The following is a 23359-nucleotide window of genomic DNA, read 5'->3' on the forward strand; positions in this document are numbered from 1 at the left end:
TTCTGGTGTGGGTGAGGCCAGGGCAGGGGCCGAGGCGAGGGCGGGGAGAGGCCTGGACCTGTCGCCAGAGGCCCCTGGGCAAAGGGGCCCATGTGGGACATGCTGGGCCCAACCTGTGGGCAGATCTGGGCCTTCTCCCACTGGATCGTCCGTCGTAGGCAGGCCTCGCCAGCCACGGCAGGGCTGCCTAACCGTGAGCTGCCATCAGGACTTCAGCAGGCAGCACTGGCCCTGGCCTGTCAACCCGGCAAGTGTCCTCCCCAGCTAGCTGCGCTGGCTGGTGGCACTGGGGCTGGAGAGCCCTGCACCAGCCACACAGACAACACTGAGGCCCGGTGAAGGGAATTAAATAATGTTTGATTTTATTTCACTAGAGATAAAACCAGCAGCATTGCAGCTTCAGCCCCGCTCCCGACCCCATTGTCCCCCTGCCCCCCACTCTTCTGCCTAATGTCGGTAATGGGGGCTTCGGGATCGGGACCTTGAGCGCCTGGAAAGAGAAAAGGAGGGGCCCCGTGAGGGTGGGGTGGGAAGTGGGAGGCCTTGGGTGCACACAGGCACCAGGACACTGGGGGCCGCAAGGCTTCAGGGATCAGGGGACTCTGCTGCGGATGGAGGGAGAGAAGGAGGGACGCTTCCCAAAATAGAAGAGCAGCCCCTGCAGCTGGAGGAGTGCGGGGTGGGGAGGCAGGACTCAGCACCAGGATCTCCCACTAAAGGACAGAGTAATTTCCCAGGGAAGCGGAGGGTCACCCTAGGGAGCTGGGCTGACTTCCTTACCTTCGAGAAGAGCTGTATTCTCGACCTGGAAAGAAAAGAACGGGGAGACAAGGCCAATGTCCAGGGGCCAGGGGCTCTTCCCCGACCTGCAGTGTGGTCTCCAACTGAGGCGACACTGCCGCCTGCACCAAGGCCACTGGCTGCAGCCTGTGCCCCTCACCAGCCCACACTGATGTGCTGGGAATGAGCATTTCTTCTAATCCCGGCAATTACCCTGTGACTAACGCAACCGTATTGTGTGTGTCTTAAAAGCTTTAATTTATGGAAGGCTAATGTGGAAAATGTGCCACAGTTGTTTGCAACCCTGCTTGACACTGTTCTTTTCGATGCCCCAGAGCCTCAGCCTAGCGGGGACACTTACTATAGCGCGGGGAGGGCGAGCGGCTCTGCCGGCTGTACTGGCGCTCCCATTCTTCCCGCTCCTTCTCTCGGCGCTCCCGCTCCCTGCGAGGGGATGGGGCAGGCATCCAGCTGGGAACACTGAACCCAGGTAGGCCAAGGGAAGCAGTAAACCAAGGAGGCAGGTACTGCTACTGTCCCCACTTGGAAATGGAGACCCTGAGGTTCAGAGACACTGGCTGGCAGAGTCAGGGCTGGAATCCCAGCCTGCCTGACTAGGACAGCCTTGCTCAACAAGGGGAGGCCTGACGCTCCATCATCTCCTGCCACAGCTGGGGACCTGCACTGGCTGAGTGCTTGACCAGCCTCTATCAGAATGACCAGCATTAGCAACCCCAACGCCTACGTATACAGGGTGCCTTCCCCACGCTTGGCCTTGATCTTGCTGAACCCTCCCAACAAGCCTGTGAGGGGGGGACAATGATTCCATCTCCATTTAGCAGATGAGCAAACTGAGGCTCAGGCAGAAGGAAAGACCCACAACGGTGGGTAATGCGAAGAGCTTGCCAGGCCCAGAGGACAGCAAAGACAGCCCGAAGTTGAAGGCTGGAGGAGCTGGGAGGTCTCAGTGGCAGGAGCTAAGCTGGGATGGAGGGAGGAAACTGAGGGAGAAGAGCCAGGGAGGTGGCTGGGCATAGCCCCGAGGGCCAGGCAGGGCTCTTTCATCCACCCACAAAGGGCTGGGCAGGGCTCTAGCTGGCAGCCCAGCCAGCAGGGGGTGTGGCCAGGGTACAGGGAGAGGGGACTGTCTTACTTCATCCGGATCTTGCGGGCCATGGCTCGAAGCTCGTCTTCCCGCTCCTGCAGCAGAGACGGCTATGAGGGTGTGGCCAGCCCGGCACCCCACCTGCACCCACCCCCTCACTTCCCACCCTGACCTGCCGCTCATGCTCCTGCTGTATCATCTTTTCTTGAGCTGCCTTTTTATCCGCCTTGACTGTAAGAAGGGAAGGAACATGGTGGCTGAGGGGTGCCCTTAAGAGCCCCACTTTCTAAAATGAGGAAGCTGAGCTCAACTAGACTGCTGAGACCCTCAGCATGACAGCAGCAGGGTGGGATGCAAACCCACTCCCCCCCAAAATGCCTCCTTGGCTAAGAAAGGGCCAGGCTTCCCCAAGGCCAGGGCTGGGTCTTCTACTTGCTTCCACTGGCAAGAGGAAGGCAAGCAGGGAGGACCTGGAGGGACAGACGGTGGCACATACACTGCCTGTTCAGCGCCTTCTGCATCCTCAGCTTCAGCTTCTCCTGCGGCGTCAGCTTGGGCTGGGGAAGGGGGAGAAGAGGCGGGAGAGGGGGTGGGTGTCCCGGAGCTCCCACAACCCACCTCAGCCAAGAGCCTGGGACTTGCAGGGGCAAACGTGGGGAGGCGGGGCAGGCTGCGAACACCCGCCGTGAGGCTCTGCGAGGCTCAGGGGCTGCCGGAGCCCCGATGTACATTGAGGAGGGGAGGGGGACATGGTTCTCATGGGAGCAGACCCCTCCTCTCCCCCCTCAATCCTTGGGGCTGGATCTCCCGGCCCACCCGGGCCCCCCTGCAGGCCCACCGGGCCCAGTTCTCGGGCACTGCTGCTGGCGGGAATTAGACGGGCGAGTTCCAAATTCTTACTGACTTTGGCAGCTCCTGTCTCTTTACCAGCGGCAGGTTCGGTCCTAGGTGGGGCCAGAGGACATGGTTGGGAGGAGGGACGGGCAGCTGCCACCCTGACCCCACAGCCTCAGCACTGCCCTCACACCAGATAGCCACCCACCCCCACCCCCGTGTCCCTCTCAGACCCCTCAGGACAGGTTCACGACCCCACAGATCCTCTAGGGCAGGGCCATGTACCCCTCAGACCTTCCGGGGCAGAACCAAGTTCCCTGCCAAAAGAACACTGCAGAGTTCACTCTCCCCACCCGAGGCTGACAACCCTCTGCCCCGGACCTGCCCTGCTCACTTTTTCAGCTTCTCTCCCACAGCAGGGGACGCTGCTGGCCTGGTCAGCTTCTCCCTTGGGGGTGACGGCGAGTGGCTCTGGCTGCGGCTGCGGCTGCGGCTGCGACTGTGGCTGTGGCTCCGGCTGGGGCTGCGGCTGCGGCTGTGAGTCAGGCTGCGACTGCGGGACGGGCTGAGAGACCAGCTGCTGCGGCTGCGGCTGCTGCTGTGGTGCCTGGGGCCCCGGCCGCCGCGCCTGTAGCGGTCCCCTGAGTGGGAGCGGCTCCTGCGGGTGCAGCAGGGCAGGAGGACTGTGAGACTCCAGGGACCCCAACTGCACTGGTCCCCTGGCTTCAAATCTACAGTCGGCTGCAAAGTCCCGTGCATCTGGCATGACTCTCGACTTCTCCCATTACTTTCCCTCAGGAGTCCCTAGAGCTGCTCCCCGGCCTCCCTCTGTCTCCAGACAGGGACCGCCCTCTAGAGACAGTCAGCCCAAGAGTCATGCCCTCGTCACCTGCGCCGGACCCACCTCGCCCTCCCTCACTGGACGCCACTCGCTGACTTCCCAGGAGGTAACCTCTGGGAGGGCAGGCCGTGGCTGGGTGGCTCCCGCTCTAAGTGCCACGCTCGGCCCCGGGCACAAACGAGTTCCCGGGTTCAGGGTCTCGATGCCCATGGGGACCACCCACTCACCCCCACCAGTCCCAGCACAGACCCACAAGTTCCAGTCTGGGGACACACAGTCCCCCGTGCTCCCCCTGCTCAGGACACTGGTGAGACCCTCCAGCAAGGGCTCCCCCTCCGGCTGGCATTCGAGATGTGACCAGGCCCCACCTCCCCCCACGGCTGTTCTATCATCATCCTGGGCCAGGCTGCAGGGAATGACCTGGAAGCCAATTCTGGGCCACACAATGACTCTGCTTGGGCTCTCTCGAGTTTTTACAAAACTTAAATTTGTTGTCAATACTGAGAGAACCAGAGCTGTGCTATAAAGTCCACGCCCACCGCTTCCCTTGGGAAACTGAAAGACTGGGCATCACCGGGCCTGCCGCAGGTGGACAGCCCTGCCGTAGGGACCTGCACTGCCAGTTCAGCAGGATCCACCAGGCCCCTCCGCCTGCCAGCCCCTGCAGACAGCTGACACCGTGATCCACGGAACAGTGACACAGGTAATGTTCCTGACGGCAGTAACAGCACCTTGCCTGCACAAAGCCCTGTCCTACATGCTTCACATAGATTTACTTGTCACATCTCTGCAACAACCCAGGGAAGTGGGTGCCATTATCACCTCTATGTTACAGATGAAGCAACGAGACCCAGGGAGCTCACCCACAAGCCTGAGTCCACACCAGGCAGACGCTGTGCAGTCCATGTTCCCACCCACCGAGCCTCCCTGGCGTGCCGAGTGCAGCCCTGAGGCCAGCAGCCAGGGGACGGGCAGGGGAAGGGTGATCCAGCCCTAGGGTGCTCACCTCTAACCCTGCCTCTCTGAAAAGGGGCTGTCCCGATTTTTCCACCCCTCCTCACCTACTCCCGCGACTGAGGACTGCCTCCCCACGGGGTTTCCCAGCCCTCAGGGCCCAGGTCCCTCCCTGCCAGCTACAGAATACCCTGTGGCGTCCATGCACTCCCACTCCCCTCGGTCGGGGCCTCCTGACAGTAGAGACAGAGCCACCCCTTGACAAGAGACGCTCAGTCTCCTCTCCCCACCAAGTCCCTGAGTACAGTGGCTGGGCTGCACCTGCACTGTCACCATGCTTGGTACCCCCTGAACAAAACGGCACACCTATGCTTCCCCCTTCAAACTAGGAGCTTCCCGAGAAAAGAGCGGTGGCAGTGCCTCTTCTCTCAGACTGGTGCTCTCCCTGACAGGGGGGCCCCTGCCCACCCTGGGCCCTGCCCCCCACACACCCCAGCTGCACGTACCTGCTTCTGCGCCGCGGCCCATAACCACCACGCCGGGCAGGCGAGCGGGAGTAGCGGTGTCCGTCTCGGGAGCCCCCACCTGAGTGCCGCCGGCCACGGCTGCGGGACCGGGAGTAGCGTCTGGAGCGGGACCGGGAGCGGGACCAGGAGCGGGAGCGGGACCGGGAGCGGGCGTGACGGCTGGAGCGGTAGTAGCCCCCGCCTCGGTGGGAGCGGGAGCTGGAGCGGGAGCTGGAGCGGGAGCTGGAGGTCCTCGAGGCAGAAGAGGAGGAGGAGGAAGAGGAGGAGCGGCGGCTGCAGGCGGGGCATGGAGGGCCAGTCAGCACGGGCCTGGGCCATGGCCCCCCTCTGCCCCAGGTCCCCCCCATGGTGGCCGGGGTGTAGGGCGGGCAGCGTGAGCGTTACCGACCGGGCACTGGCATTACGTCCCGGGGCAGGGCCGCCAGGCTGGGGGGGTGCGGGGGGCTTCCCTGTGGTGGCCCCTGATGCGGCTGCGGCAGCTGCAGCTGCAGCTGCCTCCTCATCGCTGCCCCCAAAACTGGTGATGAATGTGATCTTCTCCTCACGGCCTGGGGTCGGGGAGCGGGAACGGGAGCGGGACTCAGAGCTGGACTCCGAGGGTGACCTACGGGGCAGAGAAGACGACGCTCAATCACCCAGGCGTGTGCAGCCTCCCCACCAGTGAACAAAGCACACGCAAAGCAACAGAAATCACAACCGTGGGGCACTGGGCACGCTAGAAAGCCAGCACAGACCGAGGCCAAAGGGCAAAGACCCAGGCTCTCTGCAAGGACTTTATTCACAATGATGGGCCTTTGCCAAATAACCAGGAGAGGGAACGGCAGAGGACTATGTGGATTTCATGTGGCTATTAAAAATAGATGAGCAGATCCCTGCATTTAACATTTTGGAAAGTTTTCTTCAATGGATAAACAGATAGATAGGGAAAAAGCAAGTTCCAAAATAGTAAGTGCAATAAATACCATTTTTGTAAAATAAAAAAAAAGTACCTGATGTCCCAATACTTTTATTTCACCAAAGGCCATACCATCTCACCTAACCCCCACCAACAGCCCCATGGGGCAGAGCACACCCTCATCCCATTGAAAAGAGGGAACTGGGCTTAAAAGAGCTACAGAGCTTGGAGGAGGGGGCCTGGGGTGAGACTGAGGTCAGACCCTGTCAAAGCCCCTGCCCTTACACACCCCCTTAGCCACCTCAACACCCGGAGACAAGCTCGCGTGCCCAGTCAGGCCATCTTGGGCCTGTTACTTCTCACTAGTTACTTCTGGGATTCAAGAGACTTCTGCTTTCCAAGTCACACCGTTTTGCCACGTTTGATCATTTTTACCACAAGACTACATTATGTTTAAATCAGAAAAATAAAAAGATTTGAATTTAAAGGGAAAAAAACCTGGGAAAACAGGCTAATGATCTGGAAAACAGAATGATTCAGACCCAGAACATACCATGCAGTCTGTGATCTTGGGGCGGCCTAGTGGGCTGAGCCCGCTACCCCACCTCACCACCCCGGCTCTTCCATCACGGGGCTCCCTGGGGACTTACCGCTTATAGGGGTCGTAGGTGGGGCTGTCTCGGCGGGCATAGCTACAGAGAGAAGAATGGAATGGGACAAGTGGGGACTTAGAATCCGAGCGGACATGGAATTTGGCCAAGCGCCCCGACCTAAAGGCCCAAGGCCAGGTACCTGGCACAGTGAGGACAGTGGGCTGCTGACCAGGTCATGGGCCTTGCCTTGACTCCTCCACCCACCTCAGATCTGTCCACAGCATGAACCTCAGCCCCACCCACAGTGTCCCAGACCCATCTTGACACTGAGGGACACGGTCTTCAGCAGCCTCAGTCCTGCCTGGCCCTAGACCAGAACCATCCCTTCTCCTACTCCTCGTTCCCAGTTCTAACCGGGTCCTTGCTTATTAATGATGATGATGATGACAAAACTAAAACAGCTCCAAATTGACCAAGGGATTGACCAAAAAATAAATAAATAAAACCAAAATAGCTGATGTTTTAATTGCTTTCCATGTGCTATGCATTTATTGCTTTGTATCAATTAACTCAACGGCTCTTCCCAACTCTCTGACATGGGTATCGTAATTATTCACACTTCACAGCTGAGGAAACTGAAGCCCAGAAAAGTGAAGTCACTTGCCCAGTGTCACACAGCTCATATAGGAAGGAACCGGGATGCAAACCCAGTGAGCCGGTGCTTTCACGCACCACCCTGATGGTGCCTCTATGCTGAAGGTGGTGAGTGACAATCAGTGCTGCTCTTTAATGAACATCTTCCACACCAACCCCTAACCCCACAGAATGTCATTTAAGCCTCACGGCCACTCTCAGTCACTGTCCTTTAACAGAGACGTGGCAAAGAGGCAGGGGTCTGCACGGGTGCCAGGCCTATGAGCCTCTCCCTGAGGCCTCCTGACCCAGGCTGGGTTCTCCCCTCCATGCCAGACTGCCTGATCCAAACCTGTCCCAAGACCTCCACATGGGGACTGGCCTAGCCCTCTCGCTCCTGGTAGGTGACAGTGCCCCGTTTTCCAAAGGAAGAAACTGAAGCTCAAAGAAGGGAGGTCACTTGTCCAAATTCTGACAAGAGAGGAAGCGGCCAAGCAGCAGAGCCGGATCAGAGTCCAGGGCCAGGCTTCTTGCCAACAGCCTATGCCACCTCCACACTGGCACCCGAGGAGTCCAGCAAGGGCCCCAAGTCCAGCAGGGTGAGGGAAGTGGCTGGCAGGGAACAATGTCCACATGCCTCTCAAGGCCACTCCCACTTCTAAACCTTCACTCAGGCCATTTATTCTGTTTTTTTTTTAAATAGAGACACGGTCTCACTCGTGCTCAGGCTGGTCTCAAACACCTAAGCTCAAGTGATCCTCCCGCCTTGGCCTCCCAGAGTGCTAGAATTATAGGCGTGAGCCACCTTGTCCAACCCAACATTCAGGCCATTTATTGCTCCACTAGGAGAACTCTTTGCCCAAGCCAAAGTCTGTCTCCAAAGAGCCTTCCCGGCCTCTGAGCCCCCATCCCCCTTTCTCAGAGTCTCCTGATACTAAAGCTGACAGGGCGGGGGCTCAGGGGAGAAGCCCTACCTGGGAGGGCTGATCTTGCGGCCCCTCAGCCGCTTCTCACGGAACTCTCTCCGCTGGCGCCGGGAGCGACGGCCCTGGAGCAGGGTGGGCACCAGGCTGGTGAGAAGTGTGACCTCCCTGAGGCCCATCCCGGCCCCCTTCCACGCCAGCCCAGACCTCACCGAGTACATGGCCTTCTCCTCCTCAAGGGCCTTGGCGTGTTTGATGGCCTCTGCCTCCTCCTTGTCTTTCCGAAGCATCCTGCAGAGGGCGATGAGAATCATGTGGGGGAGGGGCAAATCACTAGGTGAGGGGCCGTGGGCCGAGTCATCAAAGAAAGTGAGGGACCCCACACCATCCTTTGCGGGTGCCTTTCCTTCATTCAGCACAACTGACTGAGCACCTTCTGTGTGCCAGGTACTATTTCAGGTGTTAAGAATTCAGCATTGGCCGGGCACGGTGGCTCATGCCTGTAATCCTAGCACTTTGGGAGGCGGAGGCAGGAGGATCGCTCGAGGTCAGGAGTTCGAGACCAGCCTGAGCAAGAGCGAGACCCCGTTACTACTAAAAAAAATAGAAAGAAATGATCTGGACAGCTAAAAATATATATATATAAAAAAATTAGCTGGGCATGGTGGCGCATGCCTGTACTCCCAGCTACTCGGGAGGCTGAGGCAGGAGGATTGCTTGAGCCCAGGAGTATGAGGTTGCTGTGAGCTAGGCTGACACCATGGCACTCTAGCCCGGGCAACAGAGCGAGACTCTGTCTCAAAAAAAATAATAATAATAATAATTCAGCACTGAAACAGACAGGAACCCTCCTCTGCATGGGCTGACACTCCAGGGGGGGAAGAAGACAATGACTGAGATAATGAAACGCCTGGTCTGTTAGGTGTGCTAACCTTGATCAGAAAAATAAATCACGGGGGGAGGGAGGGAAGTGCCCGGGAACAGGCAGAGGAGACTGCATGTTTCAACAGGGAGGTCAGGACAGCCAGAGAACATGACATCTGGAGAGAAACCTGGCGGAGCAAGCTGCACAGATGCTGGACGGGGGGCCCAAAGGTTGGAGCAGGCCTCGGGCATTTGAGAAAGGAGGCCGTGGAGGCCGAATGGGGGGAGGTGGAAGAGCAAGAGGCCCAGGCAGGTAAGACCTGTGGGTGTGGGGAGGATGCTGGATGATCTCCAGTGAGGTGGGAGCCAGGGAGGGTTCTCGGCAGAGGGCGCTGTGTTCAGACGTGGGTTTATTTGGTTTCCGGTTCACTGCTCTGTGAGTTGGGACTGGTTATGTGATCTTGTGAGTAAAAGAGCTCAGCACAGGGTAGAGGCTCAACCAGGAATTGCCAAGGGAAATGAGCCAGCGAATGAAGCCTCTCCACTAGAGGTCGCTGTCCACCAGGCCCAGGAACCACAGAGCTTCGGGGGTCAGACTTGCCCAGGTCACACTGAGTAGGACAGGCTGGGTAATTTGGGGTGCAGCCTCAGTTTCTGCACAGATGAAGTGGAGCCACAAGTACCACGGGCCTATATGGGTAAAGTCCTGGGCCCAGGCCTGGGCACAAGAATGCCCACAAACAGGATGGCCGCTAGTGCCAGGCAACAACGGAGAGATGCCAGGGCAGGGTCCACAGAGTGGGGAGGGGTGTCAGCAGGCAGTCCTCACCTGACAAAGTCACCGTCGGCCATGCCATAGGTCGTGGCCTGTTTGTTGAGATCTGCCACCTGCTCCTGGTTCAATTCATCCACGTCCACCTCCACATCTGCACCAAGAGAAAGGCTGTCAGGAGCCAAAGCCAAGGAGAGGACAGGGGAGAAGGGGCAGTGCCCCAGGAGCTGGAGGAGGACAGGGGTGCCCGCCAGACTGGAGCAACCTTCAGGGAGGGACTGAATTGGGTCTGGCCCATCTTGTATCCCCCGGGCTGGCACAGGGCTCAGTGAGCACCACATGCAGTGGACGGAGGGAGCAGATGGATGGATGGGTGAGTGAGATGTGTGGAGGGAGGGACGTGAGAGGGAGGAGTGAACGGGGGACAGACAGATGGGGGATTAAGACCAAGGTGGGCGGCAGGCAGGGTATGGGTCGCAGAGTTTAGGAGCTGGACTCGTGATGAACAATGGGAGGAGGGATGGTGGAGGCTAACACAGGCTCTGCCCAAAGACGAATACAGAGCCGCTGGTGGAGTGAGAAGAAAGGGGAGAGAGCTGGGTAGCCTGATCAGCGGGTATTTAGGCGGGAGGTGAAGAGCAGAGTGGGGGAGGGATGGGCGAGCAGAGGCTGGGGGACAAGGGATGACTCTGTGGAAGGATGAACACTTGTTTTCCAGCGGAAAAAGGAGCTGGAGGGAGAGGAGAGAGAGGACGGCCTGAGTGGAAGAGAGAAGAGCCAACACCCTGGTGGGGAAATATCATACAAAGTGCCCTGGAAATGAGAAATGAGAGAAGGAGATACAGACAGGGAGGCAGGGAAGGAGGACACGAGTGAGACAGGGAGGCGGCGGGAGGCTGGAGCACCCTGGAGCACGGGAGGGAGAGAGACGGGGCTCGCAGCGCGGGTGCCCCACAGAGGGTGAGAGACGAGACACGGAAGCGATGCCCGGGGACTGTGGGAGGGGAGGGCAGAGAGGGGACCCCACCGATGTCGGGGATGACCTCATCTTCATCCGAGTTGCTCTCCTCCTCTGCCGGTGACTCCTCCTCCTCCGGCTTCTCTGCCACCTTCTCTACCTCGGCCACTGTGCTGTCCTCGTAGGTGTAACCAATGGATGCCTTCTTCTCTGCCAGCCTGGGATGGGGGAGCCCGTGAGCCAAGGTGGGGGCCAGCGGAGAAGAGGGCCCCGGACAGGCCCCGCATAATGGCCTCTGGAGTCCCCTCGGGCTCCCCCCGCTTCTTCTGTGTCCCAGCTCCAACATTCCATCTGCCAGGAAGTCCTTGACCTCCCCCCAGGCTGGGTCAGCACTGTCCTGAGCTCCCCAACCCTGCCCACATTGAGTCATTACTACTGGAGGACGGATCTGTCTCCCCAAACTAGACTACGAGTCCTGTGAGGGCACAGCCCAGAGCTACCCTGAGCAACATGCCCCGGCTTTGCCTAGAACAGAGCAGGGCCTGAGCAGGACCCTGAAGCTGGGGCCACGGATGAGGGTCAGAGTCTTTAAGAGCTCCTAGTCCAGTCCCGTGAAAACTCTTCAGGTGGAGGAGAGCAGTCAGCAGTTAGGGTCACAAAGGGCGGGGGGGCTCAGGAGCACGAGGGAAGGTGTCACTGAGGAGGCACCCAGGCCCAACACCACCCTGGGCTTGGGGAGATCATGGGGGACAGGATTGGAGAGGCCATGCCCTCGGGGGCTCACAGCCCTCCTACCTCCCTCCCCACTGTACCCCAGACCCCGACTCACTTCTTTTTCTCATCCTCACTGGGTCTCTGGAGGCCTCCGTACAACTCGTCAATGTAGATCTGGTACAGGCATTGCTCCTCTGAGACTGCAGCAAGGAAGGGGCACACAGGTGGGGCTGGGACACTGGGAATGCAGCGGAGGGGGCAGGAGGGTGGGCACAACCCCAGGGCAGCTGAGAGCAGAGTCACCAGTTCCAGAGAATCACAAACTATGTCTGCTGGACACAAGCAACTGCAGCAGAGCCCTGGCTACACCACTTACTCTTTGCACAACCCTGGTCAAGCAACTTAACCCGTCTGTGCCTCAGTTTCCTTTTCTGTAAAATTGGACCACTGGCTGCCAGTGCTTGGTACTTGGGCACTGTTACCATTATCACTGTTATGGAGGCCTTTGGCTGGACCCTTTAAAACTACACACCTGCTCTGGAGTGCTGGATGTCATCAGACCTCGTGGGTCACAACACTGTGCCACTCTGTGGCTCAGTTCAAATTAAGTGTGGTTTGGGATGATCTGGGCTCTCCTTTACCCCCAACACCCACCTAGGGAACTCAACGATATACCGGAGTCTTCCTGATCTCCCCTGCAGTGACACGCGTGTCCCTGACTCACTGTGGGACTCTGGGCAAGTCCCCCTGGTTCACCCCACGGGCCTCATGTGAGGTGGATAAGCGGGGTGGGCCCAGAATTGACGCAGCATGGCCCTCCCTTGCTAGAGCAGACGTCTGACTCCTGTCCATTGTCTACACAGTCCAGCAGAGGGCCCCGCTGACCTGTGTCACACAGCACCCTTGCTCTCCCTGCGCCCACCACGTGGGCCTCCTCTCTGTTCCACCCAGGTGCCCACCTCCCTCCCCACACAGGGCCTCTCTCCTCACCAGGGAGCTCCCATGCACCCTTCACTGACCCCAGCCTCGGACAAGGAGCTCTGTCCTATTTTTCTCAGAGAAGAGCGCACCGTCTGTCCTAACACTGCCTTAGCATGCCCCTCAATCATGGGTACATAGCCGCTGCCCTCTCCCCTGCTAGGCCAAGGTCACAGAATGATGTCTGGCACACCACAGGTGCCCAAGAATTCTTTGTGGAAGTGAATAAATGAATGCAGAGTCACAGAAAACTAAGGCAGATGCGGGCTCTACCGCCCAGAATCCACGTGGCCTTGGGTGACGGCAACAACAGTATCAATGATGACAAATTTCCCTGATGGCTAGAATTCCGGCAACCTCTGATTTTAGAGATGCAGACGCGTCTATCTTAGAAACAACAAAAAAAATGGGACTAGCGAACCTGCAGGGAGGGCCAACTGTGCCAGGTTCAGGGCTGGGGTTTTACACACGCCACCTCACTGAACTCTCACAACCACCCCATGCAACAAAACCATCGTCACCACTCTTCTCAGAAGAGACCAAGACCCTCCAGGTAAAGGACTCATGTACAGACAAGCTCAGGAGAGAACTCCGTCTTTCCCTTAACTCCACAGGGAAACTGAGAGGGGAATCTCAAGTCCTTCTTGGTAGGCCAGTTAGGAGCTTTCCATCAGGAGACGGAAGTGGTTAAGGACACAGGGCAGAATCCCAGCTCCTCAGACATGGCATCCCCCTCACCTCTAATCCTCGACATGCTTGTCTGTAAAATGGGCCATCACCCCTACCGTGCCAGCTGGTTGTGCAGACGTAATACAGACAAAAAAGCCCAAGTATGTCAGGGTCTGACCCTCCCTGGGCAAGCCCAGAGTGAGAAGTCTCCCTGGGCCTGCGTTTTCTCCTTTTGTGGCATGGCAGGGGTGACAAGGCTGGGCTTAGAGAAAAATCCTACACGTATACCAATGCTTGCAAATTGTCAAATGCTAAATCAAGGAGAAATGAACTCTTCAGAGCTGACAATCTGATCCACGCAGGCAGGGGAAATACACAGAGGTAAAATATGTGCTCCTGCTATTTTCCACATATTTTTTTTAGGCAAAAAGACCATAGAGTCAGAGGGCCTGGGATGCGGAGGCGATCTTGCAGGGAGAGCTCACTCAGCAGACATCCCCTGGAACAGAGGCCCCGAAAAGGAAAGAGAAGTAGACAGCGAGTCTGTGACAGAGCTGGGACCAGAACCCAAGGCCCTTTAGTAGAAAGTACTTGGATAAAACTTTTCTTCCTAAACTTGCCCAGGTCTTCCAGGCTCCAGGGGCCCCCAGACCCGCTCCCCACTTCCCCGCAGATTACTCACTGCCAGCAAAGTCGTTCTGGACCAGGCCTCGGTAGCGCTCGTAGTTACACTTCCGCTCGTCTGACTCCTGCTCTGGGGAGCTTTGGGGGAGGTAATGAGATCAGAGGGAGGGGGCGGATCCCACCCCAAGCCAGCAGGAAGAGAAATGAGCCTGGCTCAGGCTCAGGGTGAGGGGGAGGCAGTGACTCTTTGAATCTCAGCTTCCCAAATGGGTGGGGGATCCCCCCACCTGCACACCTCCTTCCTAGAAAGGTGACAAGCAGGCTTCGGAGAAAACAGGTGCTGTTGAGTGTCACCCCTGCCCGGCAACCCCTTGGGGAGGCAGCTTACATGGTGGTGAGCAGTGGGGGGGTATAGTCGGGGATGTGGTCCAGGTGGGCACGAACATCAAATCGGTCGATCATGTTGTTGGTGTCCCCCTGCCAGGGCATCCTGAGTGGGAGGAGGGGAGCAGGGAAGCAAGGAGTTCAGGGTCCCCACTGCCCCCAGAATACAATGCACCTGTTCCCTGCCACCTAAAGCTTGGAAGCCTGGCAGCCTGGCCCTCGGGCCCCTCTGATCCAATGCCATGGCCCTCACCCTCACCCCCCAGCTCTTAGTCCCTTAAGTTACAAACCTCCCCAAATCCACATTCAAGCTCCCGGGACCCGGAACAAGCCACCCATCTGACTGCTCCTGGGGACACCAGGGCCCATTTCCCAGAACCAAGGAATAGCAGGGGACTTAAAACCAGGTCTACTCGAGTGGCGCCAGTTACCCTGAACCCCCCCGCACCCCTGGCAACATACTCTCTGCTTCCTCTGGGGCCCTGATCCCACTCACTTCCCTTTAAGTCCTCCAACCACCACTGCTACCCTGGGGCCTCCATTCCAACCCCCGCCCACTCTACTTAGCTTCTGTGACTGTCACCTTCACATGTAGGCCAAGCCTTCCCTGCCTCTGAGTCCCCAAGGTCTGTCTATATTCCAGAGTTTTTCTGCTCCAAACCCTATATCACCCTTCTGATCCCCCACCTCAAGTCACAGACGCTACCCTGCCCCCAACGTGCGTCTTACATGTTAACAGGGCTCTCAGCAGCCAGGGCAACTGCAGAATCCAGGTGTACCTTGCAAGCTCGGCCATGTACCTGCAGGAATTGGGCTGGGTCCTTCTTCTGCAGGGGTGGACAGGACAGAGGTTACCACTTAGATGAGCTCCAAACCCCAGCCCTTCCCATACAGCCAAGCTGAGCATCGAGCTCACCTGAGGTCAAGCAGGCCATACCTGAGAGGTGAACTACCCTGCACAGCAATGGCAGCACTAATGGGGGCCGCCTAACGTCCAGAGACAGGGAAATCGTTTCCTCCCAAGGTGGTGGCAAGAGGCTCTGAGCTCTGCCCCATCTTCTGCACAGCCAGTACTGAGACGCCCTTCCCCACCCCCAAGACCATTCATTCAGAGCCAGGAGCAGCCTGGAACAGCTTCTATGGTACCAAGACTGCATCAGCCCACGAAAAGGTGATCACCGTCATCAGTCATCAGGGAAATACCAATGAGAACCACCAGATACCACTTCACACGCACTAGGATGGCGTAAACGGAAAGGACAGCCAATAACAAGTATTGACAAGAATGTGGAGAAATCACGTTCTTCAAAGAGTTAAACAAAAAATTACCATATGGCCCAGCAATTCCACTCCAAAGTATATATCCAAAAGCACTCAAAATAGGTTCTCAAACAGGTATCTGTACACCAATATTCACAACATTAGCATTATTCGCAGTAGCCAGAGGTGGAAACAGCCCCGATGTCCATAACCAAACGCGGTACATCCGTACAGCAGAACACTGCTCGGCAACAGAAAGGAATGAAGCACTGACACGCTACAACACGGATGAACCTTGAAAACACCGTCCTAACTGAAGGAAGCAGACACGAAAGGCCCTACGTTGCCTAATTCCGTTTTTATGAAATGTCCAAATAGGCAACTCTACAGAGACGGAGAGTAGATTAGCAGTTGCCTAGGGCTGAGGAGTTTGGGGAAACGGGGACTGACTGTTAATGGTACAGGGTTTCTTTTGGGGTAATGAAAATTTTCTCAAATTTCATTGTGGTGATGGTTGCACAACCCACACTGAAAAGCACTGAATTATACACTTTAAATCAGTGAAGTCTGTGGTAAGTGAATGATATCTCAACAAAGTTTTTAAAAACAACCCCAAAAAAGGGTACTAAGGGGAAGGCTGTCCCCGAGTCTATAGCCCTCAGGCCCGAGCCCTCGCATGGGGGCCACGGGTCCAAGTCACCATGAAAGCATCACGAAAAGAATAACCTAGCAGCAGCAGCAGCTCCCACCACCAAGCTTCCTGAGAGCCAGACCCTGGCTGACCTCTAGCTGACTGCCACACCAGAGCCACAGGAGGGCTGCTGTGCTAGCCCTTACATCCTGACCTCGTTCCCAGCGACCACTTCTGACCCCCCACACCAGCACCCTGGTCCAGCCAGCATCTCCTCGTGCCTAGACCTCCCGGCCGCGTCCTCCCTGGGCGCTGCTGCCAGCCTTGCTCTCTACAGTCCGCTCTCCCCTCGGCAGCCAAGGGCATCTCCTAAACCCGACTAGGCTACACCCCTCCTCTGCTCAGCCCTCCCCCCTCCACCCGCTCTGCTCCAGGCACCACACCGCCCCCAATTCCTTGGCATTCCAGACATGTCCCAGGCTCTCACTCGGGACTCAGGACCTCTGTACTCGATGCTGCCTCAGCCTGGAACGCTCTGGAGCACAGCTGCTCCCTCATTTTTCGGAGCTCCTTCTAGATGGCTTCTTTACTGACCCTATCTAAATAGCTCCCCCACAACCCTTACTTACTCTAGCTCCTTAACCCCACTTGTTTTCTCCAGAGCACCTACCACCACACGACATTACAGCTTACATTCATTCACCGTCTGTCTCCCACACTAGGACAGAATCCCATGAGGCAGGAATCTGTTTTGTTCGCTGCTGTGTCCCCAGGGCCTAGAACGGGGCCTAGCCCACCGCAGGCACTCAGGAACACTAAATGAAGGAAAGAAGGAATGAATCCTCACTAACAGATGCGGAGGCTGAGCCCCTTCAGGAGGAAATATCAGCTCCAAGTTCCCAAGACCCTGTACCTCCCCACACTGTCCCCACCTCCCACCCCAACCCGTGGCCGGCAGAGGAGCAGGTGCAGCCCCTGATGGAAGGAGCTGAGAACGCACACTGATAACCACAGCTAATATCCAGCTGATTTCAATCCTGCACTCAGTATGTGCCAGGCACTGGGCTTTTCACATTTCACACCTAAAGAAACCGAGTCTGGGATACGCCCAAGACCACAGGTCCAGCAGGGGTGGTGCTGCCGGAATCCAGCTCCTCAGCCCCACGACAGCCCCAGGCAAGTCTGAGGCCGAGATCCCACCACACTCCTCAGGCTCCTCCCTGCCAGATGCCCAGTTCCCACCGCCAACACTCACGGGACACTGTGTGTGGTACAGAATTGGGTGGGCACAGAGAAGCCACTGGCAGGGTCAGCATGGCAGAAAAGAAAAAGCCGTGGGCTGGGAGTAGAAACCCGGAGTCTAGGGCCTGGCTCTGTTGGGAGAATCTGGAAGAGCCAATGACCCATACTAAAAGCCGGGCACTATGCTAAGTGTTTTAGGTGACTGTCTCGCTCCAACTTCCCAACCACGGGAAGTTCTTATCCTCATGTCCCCAGCGAGACAACTGAGGCCCAGAGCAGTAAGGTCCACCTGCCTGAGATCCCATCAGTAATAAGCAAAACAAGGATTTGAACCCAGATGGGCCTGATTTCCAAATCTACTCCTTTCTTACTTTTATTTTTTTTTTTCAATTTAAGAGCCAGGCGTGCACACCTGTAGTCCCAACTACTTGGGAGGCTGAGGCAGGAGGATCACTTGAGCCCAGGAGTTTGAGGCTGCAGTGAGCTATGATGACACTACACTCTACCCCAGGCAACAGAGCGAGATCTTGTCTTGATAAAAAAAATATATATATATATACACACACCCCAAATTTTCCATCTTAACAATTTTTAAATGTACAGTAGTAATAACTATATGTACTTTGTTGTACAACAGATCTGTAGACTTTTTGAATCCTGCAAAACTGAACAAACTGAACAACTCCCTTTTCCGCCTCCCCCAGCCCCTGTCAACCACCATTCCATCTTCTATTTCAAAGGGTTTGACTACTTTAGATAACGCATAAGTGGAATCATACAGTACCACCTTTTTGTGACTGGCTTATTTCGCTTAGCATAATGTCCTCAAAGTTCATCCATATTATATCATATGACACGATTTCTTTCTTTTTTAATAATATTCCATTGTGTATACACACCACATTTTATCTATTCATCTGTCAATAGCCATTTAGCTTCCTGTTCAGCAGGCCCTGTGCTAGGGCATGGCAGTGACTGAGACAGCCCTGGCCCTGTCCTCACGAACTCACAGTCCAGTGTGGGGGGACAGACCTGTCCCCACAGTGATGACCTAGAGCGGACAGTGCTGAGACTTGTTTATTTCCCACTTTCATATAAACAGGGGTTCTGTTTCTTTATTCAAGCCACTGATTTTAAAAGTTGACAAGGACAGAAGCAGTGATGGAACCAGAGTCAGCCAGGGACTGAAGACAGGGAGAGCAGGCACCAAGGACAAAGCAGGAACAGAGCAACCAGCCGTGTCTTGGACGTGCTCATTCGGCCTGCCACAATCTATCTCAGCCTCTTTGACACCGGCCTACAGCCTCCGCTCTCAGCCCAAGACTGAGACGTGATGCCCCCTCACGGCAGCCACCAGCCACAGCTCGGCCACATGCCACAGCTTGGCAACTCAGATCTGAATGCGGATCACGTTCATGTACAGGGACAATGGCTGCTTGCACAGGCCTGCACCACAAGGCACACACAGACACTTGCTCTTTAAGCTCTTCCTCGTCATCCAGGGAGAGGGGCTGCTCGTCACCACTGTCCTGAGGGGAAAACACAGCTCAGGAAGTTCCCCTGCTAAGTAGGACCGGAGCCTGGAGTCCCAACTCCAGCCCTCTTTCCTCTGTATCATCCACGGACCCGGATCCAAATTGCAGCTCTGCCCAGGAATAGTAACATCAATAAGAACAAGAGCTAACACTTACTGAGTAACAGCCACCCTGGCCAGGCCTACCGTCACTCAGTGCTCTGTGTGTCCACTACTCCACAGCCCTGGGAGGGAGCTGTTCCCGTCCTTCATCTGTGGAAAACCATTAACTGGTGACCATCATCCATTCCCTTCTCTTCAGCAGTGATACAACTCCTGAGATAGCTGATCACAGCCACCCAGAATAAAGTCTACACCTCAGCCTTTCTTGCAGCTGTACCTGATCAATGGACAACTTTCCGATCAGTAGGATGTGATGAAAGTGTTATGGGAAAACATCTAGAAGCTTTCTTAACAACTGCCACAGCACCTTTGCCCCTTTTTCCTCCTCCTTCCTCCCTGCTGGATGGAATGAAGATGCGATGGCCAGCGTCTGAGCAGCCTCTCGGACCTGGAGACCACACTGGGAAGAGAAGCTGTGCGCACGAAAACAACGAAACAGAAGTAGCTTAGGTCCCTGCGCAGAAGTGGCTACCTCTGGGCTTTTCTGTGACTAGGAGATACACTTCTGTCTTGTTTAAGCCACTGATGTCTTAGGTCTATTACTCACAGCCAAATCTGACTGTACAGAATACATCACTCCACATGCAGAAGAGGAAACTAGGCTCAGGGAGAGAGTCACTCACCCAAGGTCACATAGCAGGTAAGTGGAATAGCTAGAATTTGAACCCAGGGCCTATGACTTCAGACTGTAAGGACCTACACCATGATGGGATTTTGCCTCCCAGCTGTGTCACCTTGGACAAGTTCACCTTTCTGAACCTCCAGTTCTGCAGCACAGGGCCCAGGTGAAAAGCTCAGAGAGGTTAAAGGTCACAGAGACTGGGTTATAATGCCAGCTCTGCCCTCTTGCTGTGTGACCACAGGCTGTGCCTCTCAAAGTCCCAGTTTGCTCCTCTGTGAAATGGAGATTAGTCTGGGCTAAGGCTTTGATGACATGCAGACACGTGCTAAGTACTCAGCACAGTGGCCAATACAGAACTGCTCAACAGCACTAGCTATTATTGTAGCATCACCTTTAACACAGGGATCATCATACTCACCTCTCAGGCCTGTTGGAAGGACTAGAACGTACCAAAGTGGCAAGCACTGGGTCCACCTTGGGCCACGGTCCCTTAATAAATGGTAGCTATTCATCCCTGGGTGCTCACTGTGTTCCTGGCCCACTGCTGGGGCCTCAACCATGACCAACACAGACCCAGGCCTTGCCCTCGTCATCACGTTACAGTTATCCAACATCACCAGAGATGGGCTCTCTCTAGCCCAGTGGTTCCTTCCTGGGAGGCAGAGGCAGGTGAGGAGCTCTTAGAGCTTCCTCTTCTCTGAAGAGTGGTGGTGACAGCAGTCTCCGTCTCATGGGTGACTGCGGGGATTGAAAAAAATCTATGCATCTAAAGCCCTCTCACACGGCCTGATGCCTGCAAAGGATCAATTATTTGGTAACTGCTATTGTTCATATTGTTTTTTTCATCTATTCCTTTTACCCATATTTGATGGGCACTATCCTGGGATATAAACGTGATCCAAATATACCTAGTCCTCAATCTCAGAAAGCTGGGTATACATGTGTGTACGTATGTATGATAAATATATTATACACACACACACACACACACACACACACACTATCTCTTATCCAAAATGCTTCGGACCAGAAGTATTTCGGATTTCAGATTTTTTTCAGATTTTGGAATACTGGCATATACATAATGAGGTATCTTGGCGACGGGACCTAGGTCTAAACATGAAATTTATTTATGTTTCATAGACACCTTATAGGCACAGCCTGAAGATAATTTCATACAATATTCTTAATAATTTTGTGCATGAAACAAAGTTTGTGTTAAGTACTTATGTGTGGAATTTTCCACTTGTGGCAGTGCATGATGTCAGAATGCACTTCAGATTTTGAAGTATTTAAGATTTTCAGATTGGGGTGCTCAAAATATACAGGGATGTGTGTGTGTATGTATCTCAAGTGTGTTAAATTCCACAAAAGGGAAGAACAGGGAACTATGATGGCATTTATAAAGGACACCTGAGGAAGTCAAAGGGCCAAGACAAGATTTCCCTGAGGCCTGAGGTCTGACGGATGAGCAGCAGTTAACCAGGCATGGGAAGTCATACTGAAGGTGACCAGAGAGTGCTTCCTTCAATAGAGGAATACAAGGAGGCCAGAACGACTTTAGCAAAGGAAAGAGGCCGAGAGTGGCATGAGTCCCGAGGAGGGGGCAAAAGCCAGATCATGGAGGACCCTGAATGCCATAATGAGGAGCCTGGGCTTTTTCTCAAGGGCACTAAGGAGCCATCTAGGAGCTCTGAGCAAGGGAGGGACAGGGTCACCTTTGTTCCTTAGAAAGACCTCGCTGGCCCCTCTGAGAAGGAAAGATTAGAGGGAACAGAACTAGAAATAAGAGACCAGAGAGGAGGCTGTGGCAGTGATACAGTAGTATGGGAATGTCCACACAAATGTCATCTAAGAGGAGAAAAGAATCTTATAACAAACAAGTGTCATTTCAAGCTGGGATCCCAAGGACAAGTAGGAGTTAAATGGGTGAGGGGAAGCATTACAGGCCAAAGCCCTATGGTGGCAGAAATAGAAAAAAGGCCAGAGAAGTTTTCTCCAGATGAAGTTGAGAGGCCAGACCACAAGGGCCTTCTAGGCCAGCGATGGAGTTTGGTCTTCTCTCCAAAAGCAACTACAACATCAAACAGGAGAGGGAAGTGGTCAGGTTTCACTTAATAAATATCGATGGCACTCCTATTGTGTGCCAAGCCAAACCTCAGGAGTGGCTGAGGTCTTCTGGGCACACGGAACAAAGCAATAAGTGACAGAGGTAACGTTCTGGAGGTGGCCAGTCTTATGTCCGGACTGCTCTCAGTATTACTGAGACTTCCCTACTTCTTGCTAACACCACATCTTCACTCTGAGGCCATCCCAAATAACACAGTGTGCTGTAACCAACAGAACTCCTCAAATTCTTACCGAAGATTATGCTCAAGAAATGATTAATGAATATACTGCTGAGGAAACGGGGCTCTTGTCTTGGCATACTTCCAAGCCCAAATTTTACAAGGATGACCAGGGACTCACCCTCCGGAGGATCTCCTAACCCCAGCTGTAAAGCCAGTAAGCCAGGTACTCACAATCTTTTCATAGTACTCCCGCCTCCGCTCTGCCCTCTTCTTGTAGTCCACCATCATGCCTCGAAGCTTCCGCTCATGCTTCCGAGCCTCGTGCCACATTGTGGTGAGGCCAAGCCTGGGGCCTCAACCTGAGGGATGAAGGGACCAGGAGCGTCAGGTGGGCTGTAAAAACCATATGGGCAGAATCAAAGTCATCTAACAAGTTGGTGATAGAGCTGATCCTAAACAGCGCACCTCTCAGCTTCAGGGAGTGGAAGTACGGCTGCAGAACTGTGTGCCACGTGCTCAAGTGCATCACTGACAACTATGATCCCGCAGCTTAGGCATTCTGAAAACCTCTTAGGTGACTCTGGGGTGAGCATCCCTGGGAAAGGGGTGTCCTAGATTCCACATGCTGAAGTCAGGGATGAAAGTTTTGGAAGAAAAGCAGACAGTGTGGGAAGTAAGGTCACAAGGGAAACCCTGAGCAGCTAGGGCTGGAACTCGAGGGATGAGAAAGAGCTAAAAAAGCTCCCACCAGGGGCCATCCGTGGGGGTGGGTATGAGCAGGGGTTGCAGAGGGATAAGGACGAAGGCAGGTGGAAGAAATTTGAGAAAGATGTTATGGGAACAGTGCAGTGGCATGGAGGTGGGGGTCGAGGGCAGGTTAAAGGCATAGATGGAAGATGATGACGCTTGAGGGAGGAGCGGGAACATGGGGGGGGATGCTGTAAGGAGAGATCAGAGTGAAGCTGAGGTCTAAAGACGGGATCTGAATGGGACAGTGGGTAGACAATATCCAGGTTAAAAAAGGAGTAGAGCACGAGGGAGGCGGAGCTGGCTGACGGGATGGGGTGGGCTCAGTTTGAGGGCAGGGCTTGCGGACAGGGGCGGAGACAGAGGGTTTGGCCAGGGCTGTGGACCCGGTCGCGGCCAAAGGGTTTGGGCTGCTTTTTTGACAAGGGGGCGGGGCCTGTGACAAGGGGCTGGGCTCAGGCCGAGTCCGACAAGGCGAGTTCGGGCCCACAGAAGGGACAGGGGCGCGGCCTGAAGCCCGTCGGGCGGTGACGGGCGGTCCTCGGGACCAGGGCCCAGCGCCCAGCAGAGGCCCACAGCAGCATGGGGGAAGCCTGAGGCACGGGGGAAACTGGGCTCACGCCCGCCCGAAAAGCAGGAGGTCGGGGCCCGCCACTTGCACTCACCGGCAGATCGCCGCCTCCCACCGCTGCGCTCGCGCGCGCCCGCACCGGAAACGGAAATGGGAGGCCGCGCCAAGGGGAAGAGGCGGAGCGTGGTGCAGCGCCCTGCAGCGCACTTCCGCCGACGCGGGGGGCGGGGCCCGGAGGCGCCCGGGCCGAG

At 55.6% G+C, this 23359-nt stretch overlaps 1 protein-coding gene across 9 annotated transcripts; it reads right to left on the reverse strand.

Annotated features, from left to right (window-relative positions):
- Nucleotides 1–336: 336 nt before the first annotated feature.
- On the reverse strand, nt 337–23270 carry LOC123623969 (CLK4 associating serine/arginine rich protein). Of its 9 annotated transcripts, none has more exons than XM_045531454.1 (21): nt 23203–23270; nt 22022–22149; nt 14778–14875; nt 14053–14154; nt 13723–13802; nt 11509–11593; nt 10749–10897; nt 9779–9875; nt 8298–8376; nt 8137–8210; nt 6587–6628; nt 5430–5645; nt 5021–5314; nt 3114–3377; nt 2790–2829; nt 2382–2442; nt 2058–2116; nt 1934–1980; nt 1142–1224; nt 781–805; nt 337–490 (listed from the first exon to the last, which is right to left on the reverse strand). In XM_045531454.1, the coding sequence occupies exons 2-21, from the start codon at nt 22118–22120 to the stop codon at nt 448–450; spliced, it is 2037 nt and encodes a 678-aa protein (XP_045387410.1). In that variant the 5' UTR covers nt 22121–22149; nt 23203–23270; the 3' UTR covers nt 337–447. The 9 variants fall into 9 exon arrangements, with proteins under 9 accessions (XP_045387410.1, XP_045387409.1, XP_045387406.1 ...); XM_045531453.1 differs by having other exon boundaries at nt 1142–1260; nt 23203–23256; XM_045531450.1 differs by having other exon boundaries at nt 1142–1260; nt 8137–8376; nt 23203–23261.
- Nucleotides 23271–23359: the final 89 nt, after the last annotated feature.

This window comes from Lemur catta, chromosome 19, assembly GCF_020740605.2.
Source record: "Lemur catta isolate mLemCat1 chromosome 19, mLemCat1.pri, whole genome shotgun sequence".
Classification (NCBI taxonomy): Eukaryota; Metazoa; Chordata; class Mammalia; order Primates; family Lemuridae; genus Lemur; species Lemur catta.

What these genes read in the sequence shown, in the direction of transcription:
- LOC123623969 (XM_045531450.1), bottom strand. Translation starts at nt 22,120, where the DNA reads ATGTGGCACGAGGCTCGGAAGCATGAGCGGAAGCTTCGAGGCATGATG. An exon ending in GGACGTAATGCCAGTGCCCG is followed by an intron (nt 5,315 to 5,429) that starts GTCGGTAACGCT and finishes CCCCGCCTGCAG; the next exon opens with CCGCCGCTCCTCCTCTTCCT. An exon ending in CTCGCCCTCCCCGCGCTATA is followed by an intron (nt 806 to 1,141) that starts GTAAGTGTCCCC and finishes TTTTCTTTCCAG; the next exon opens with GTCGAGAATACAGCTCTTCT.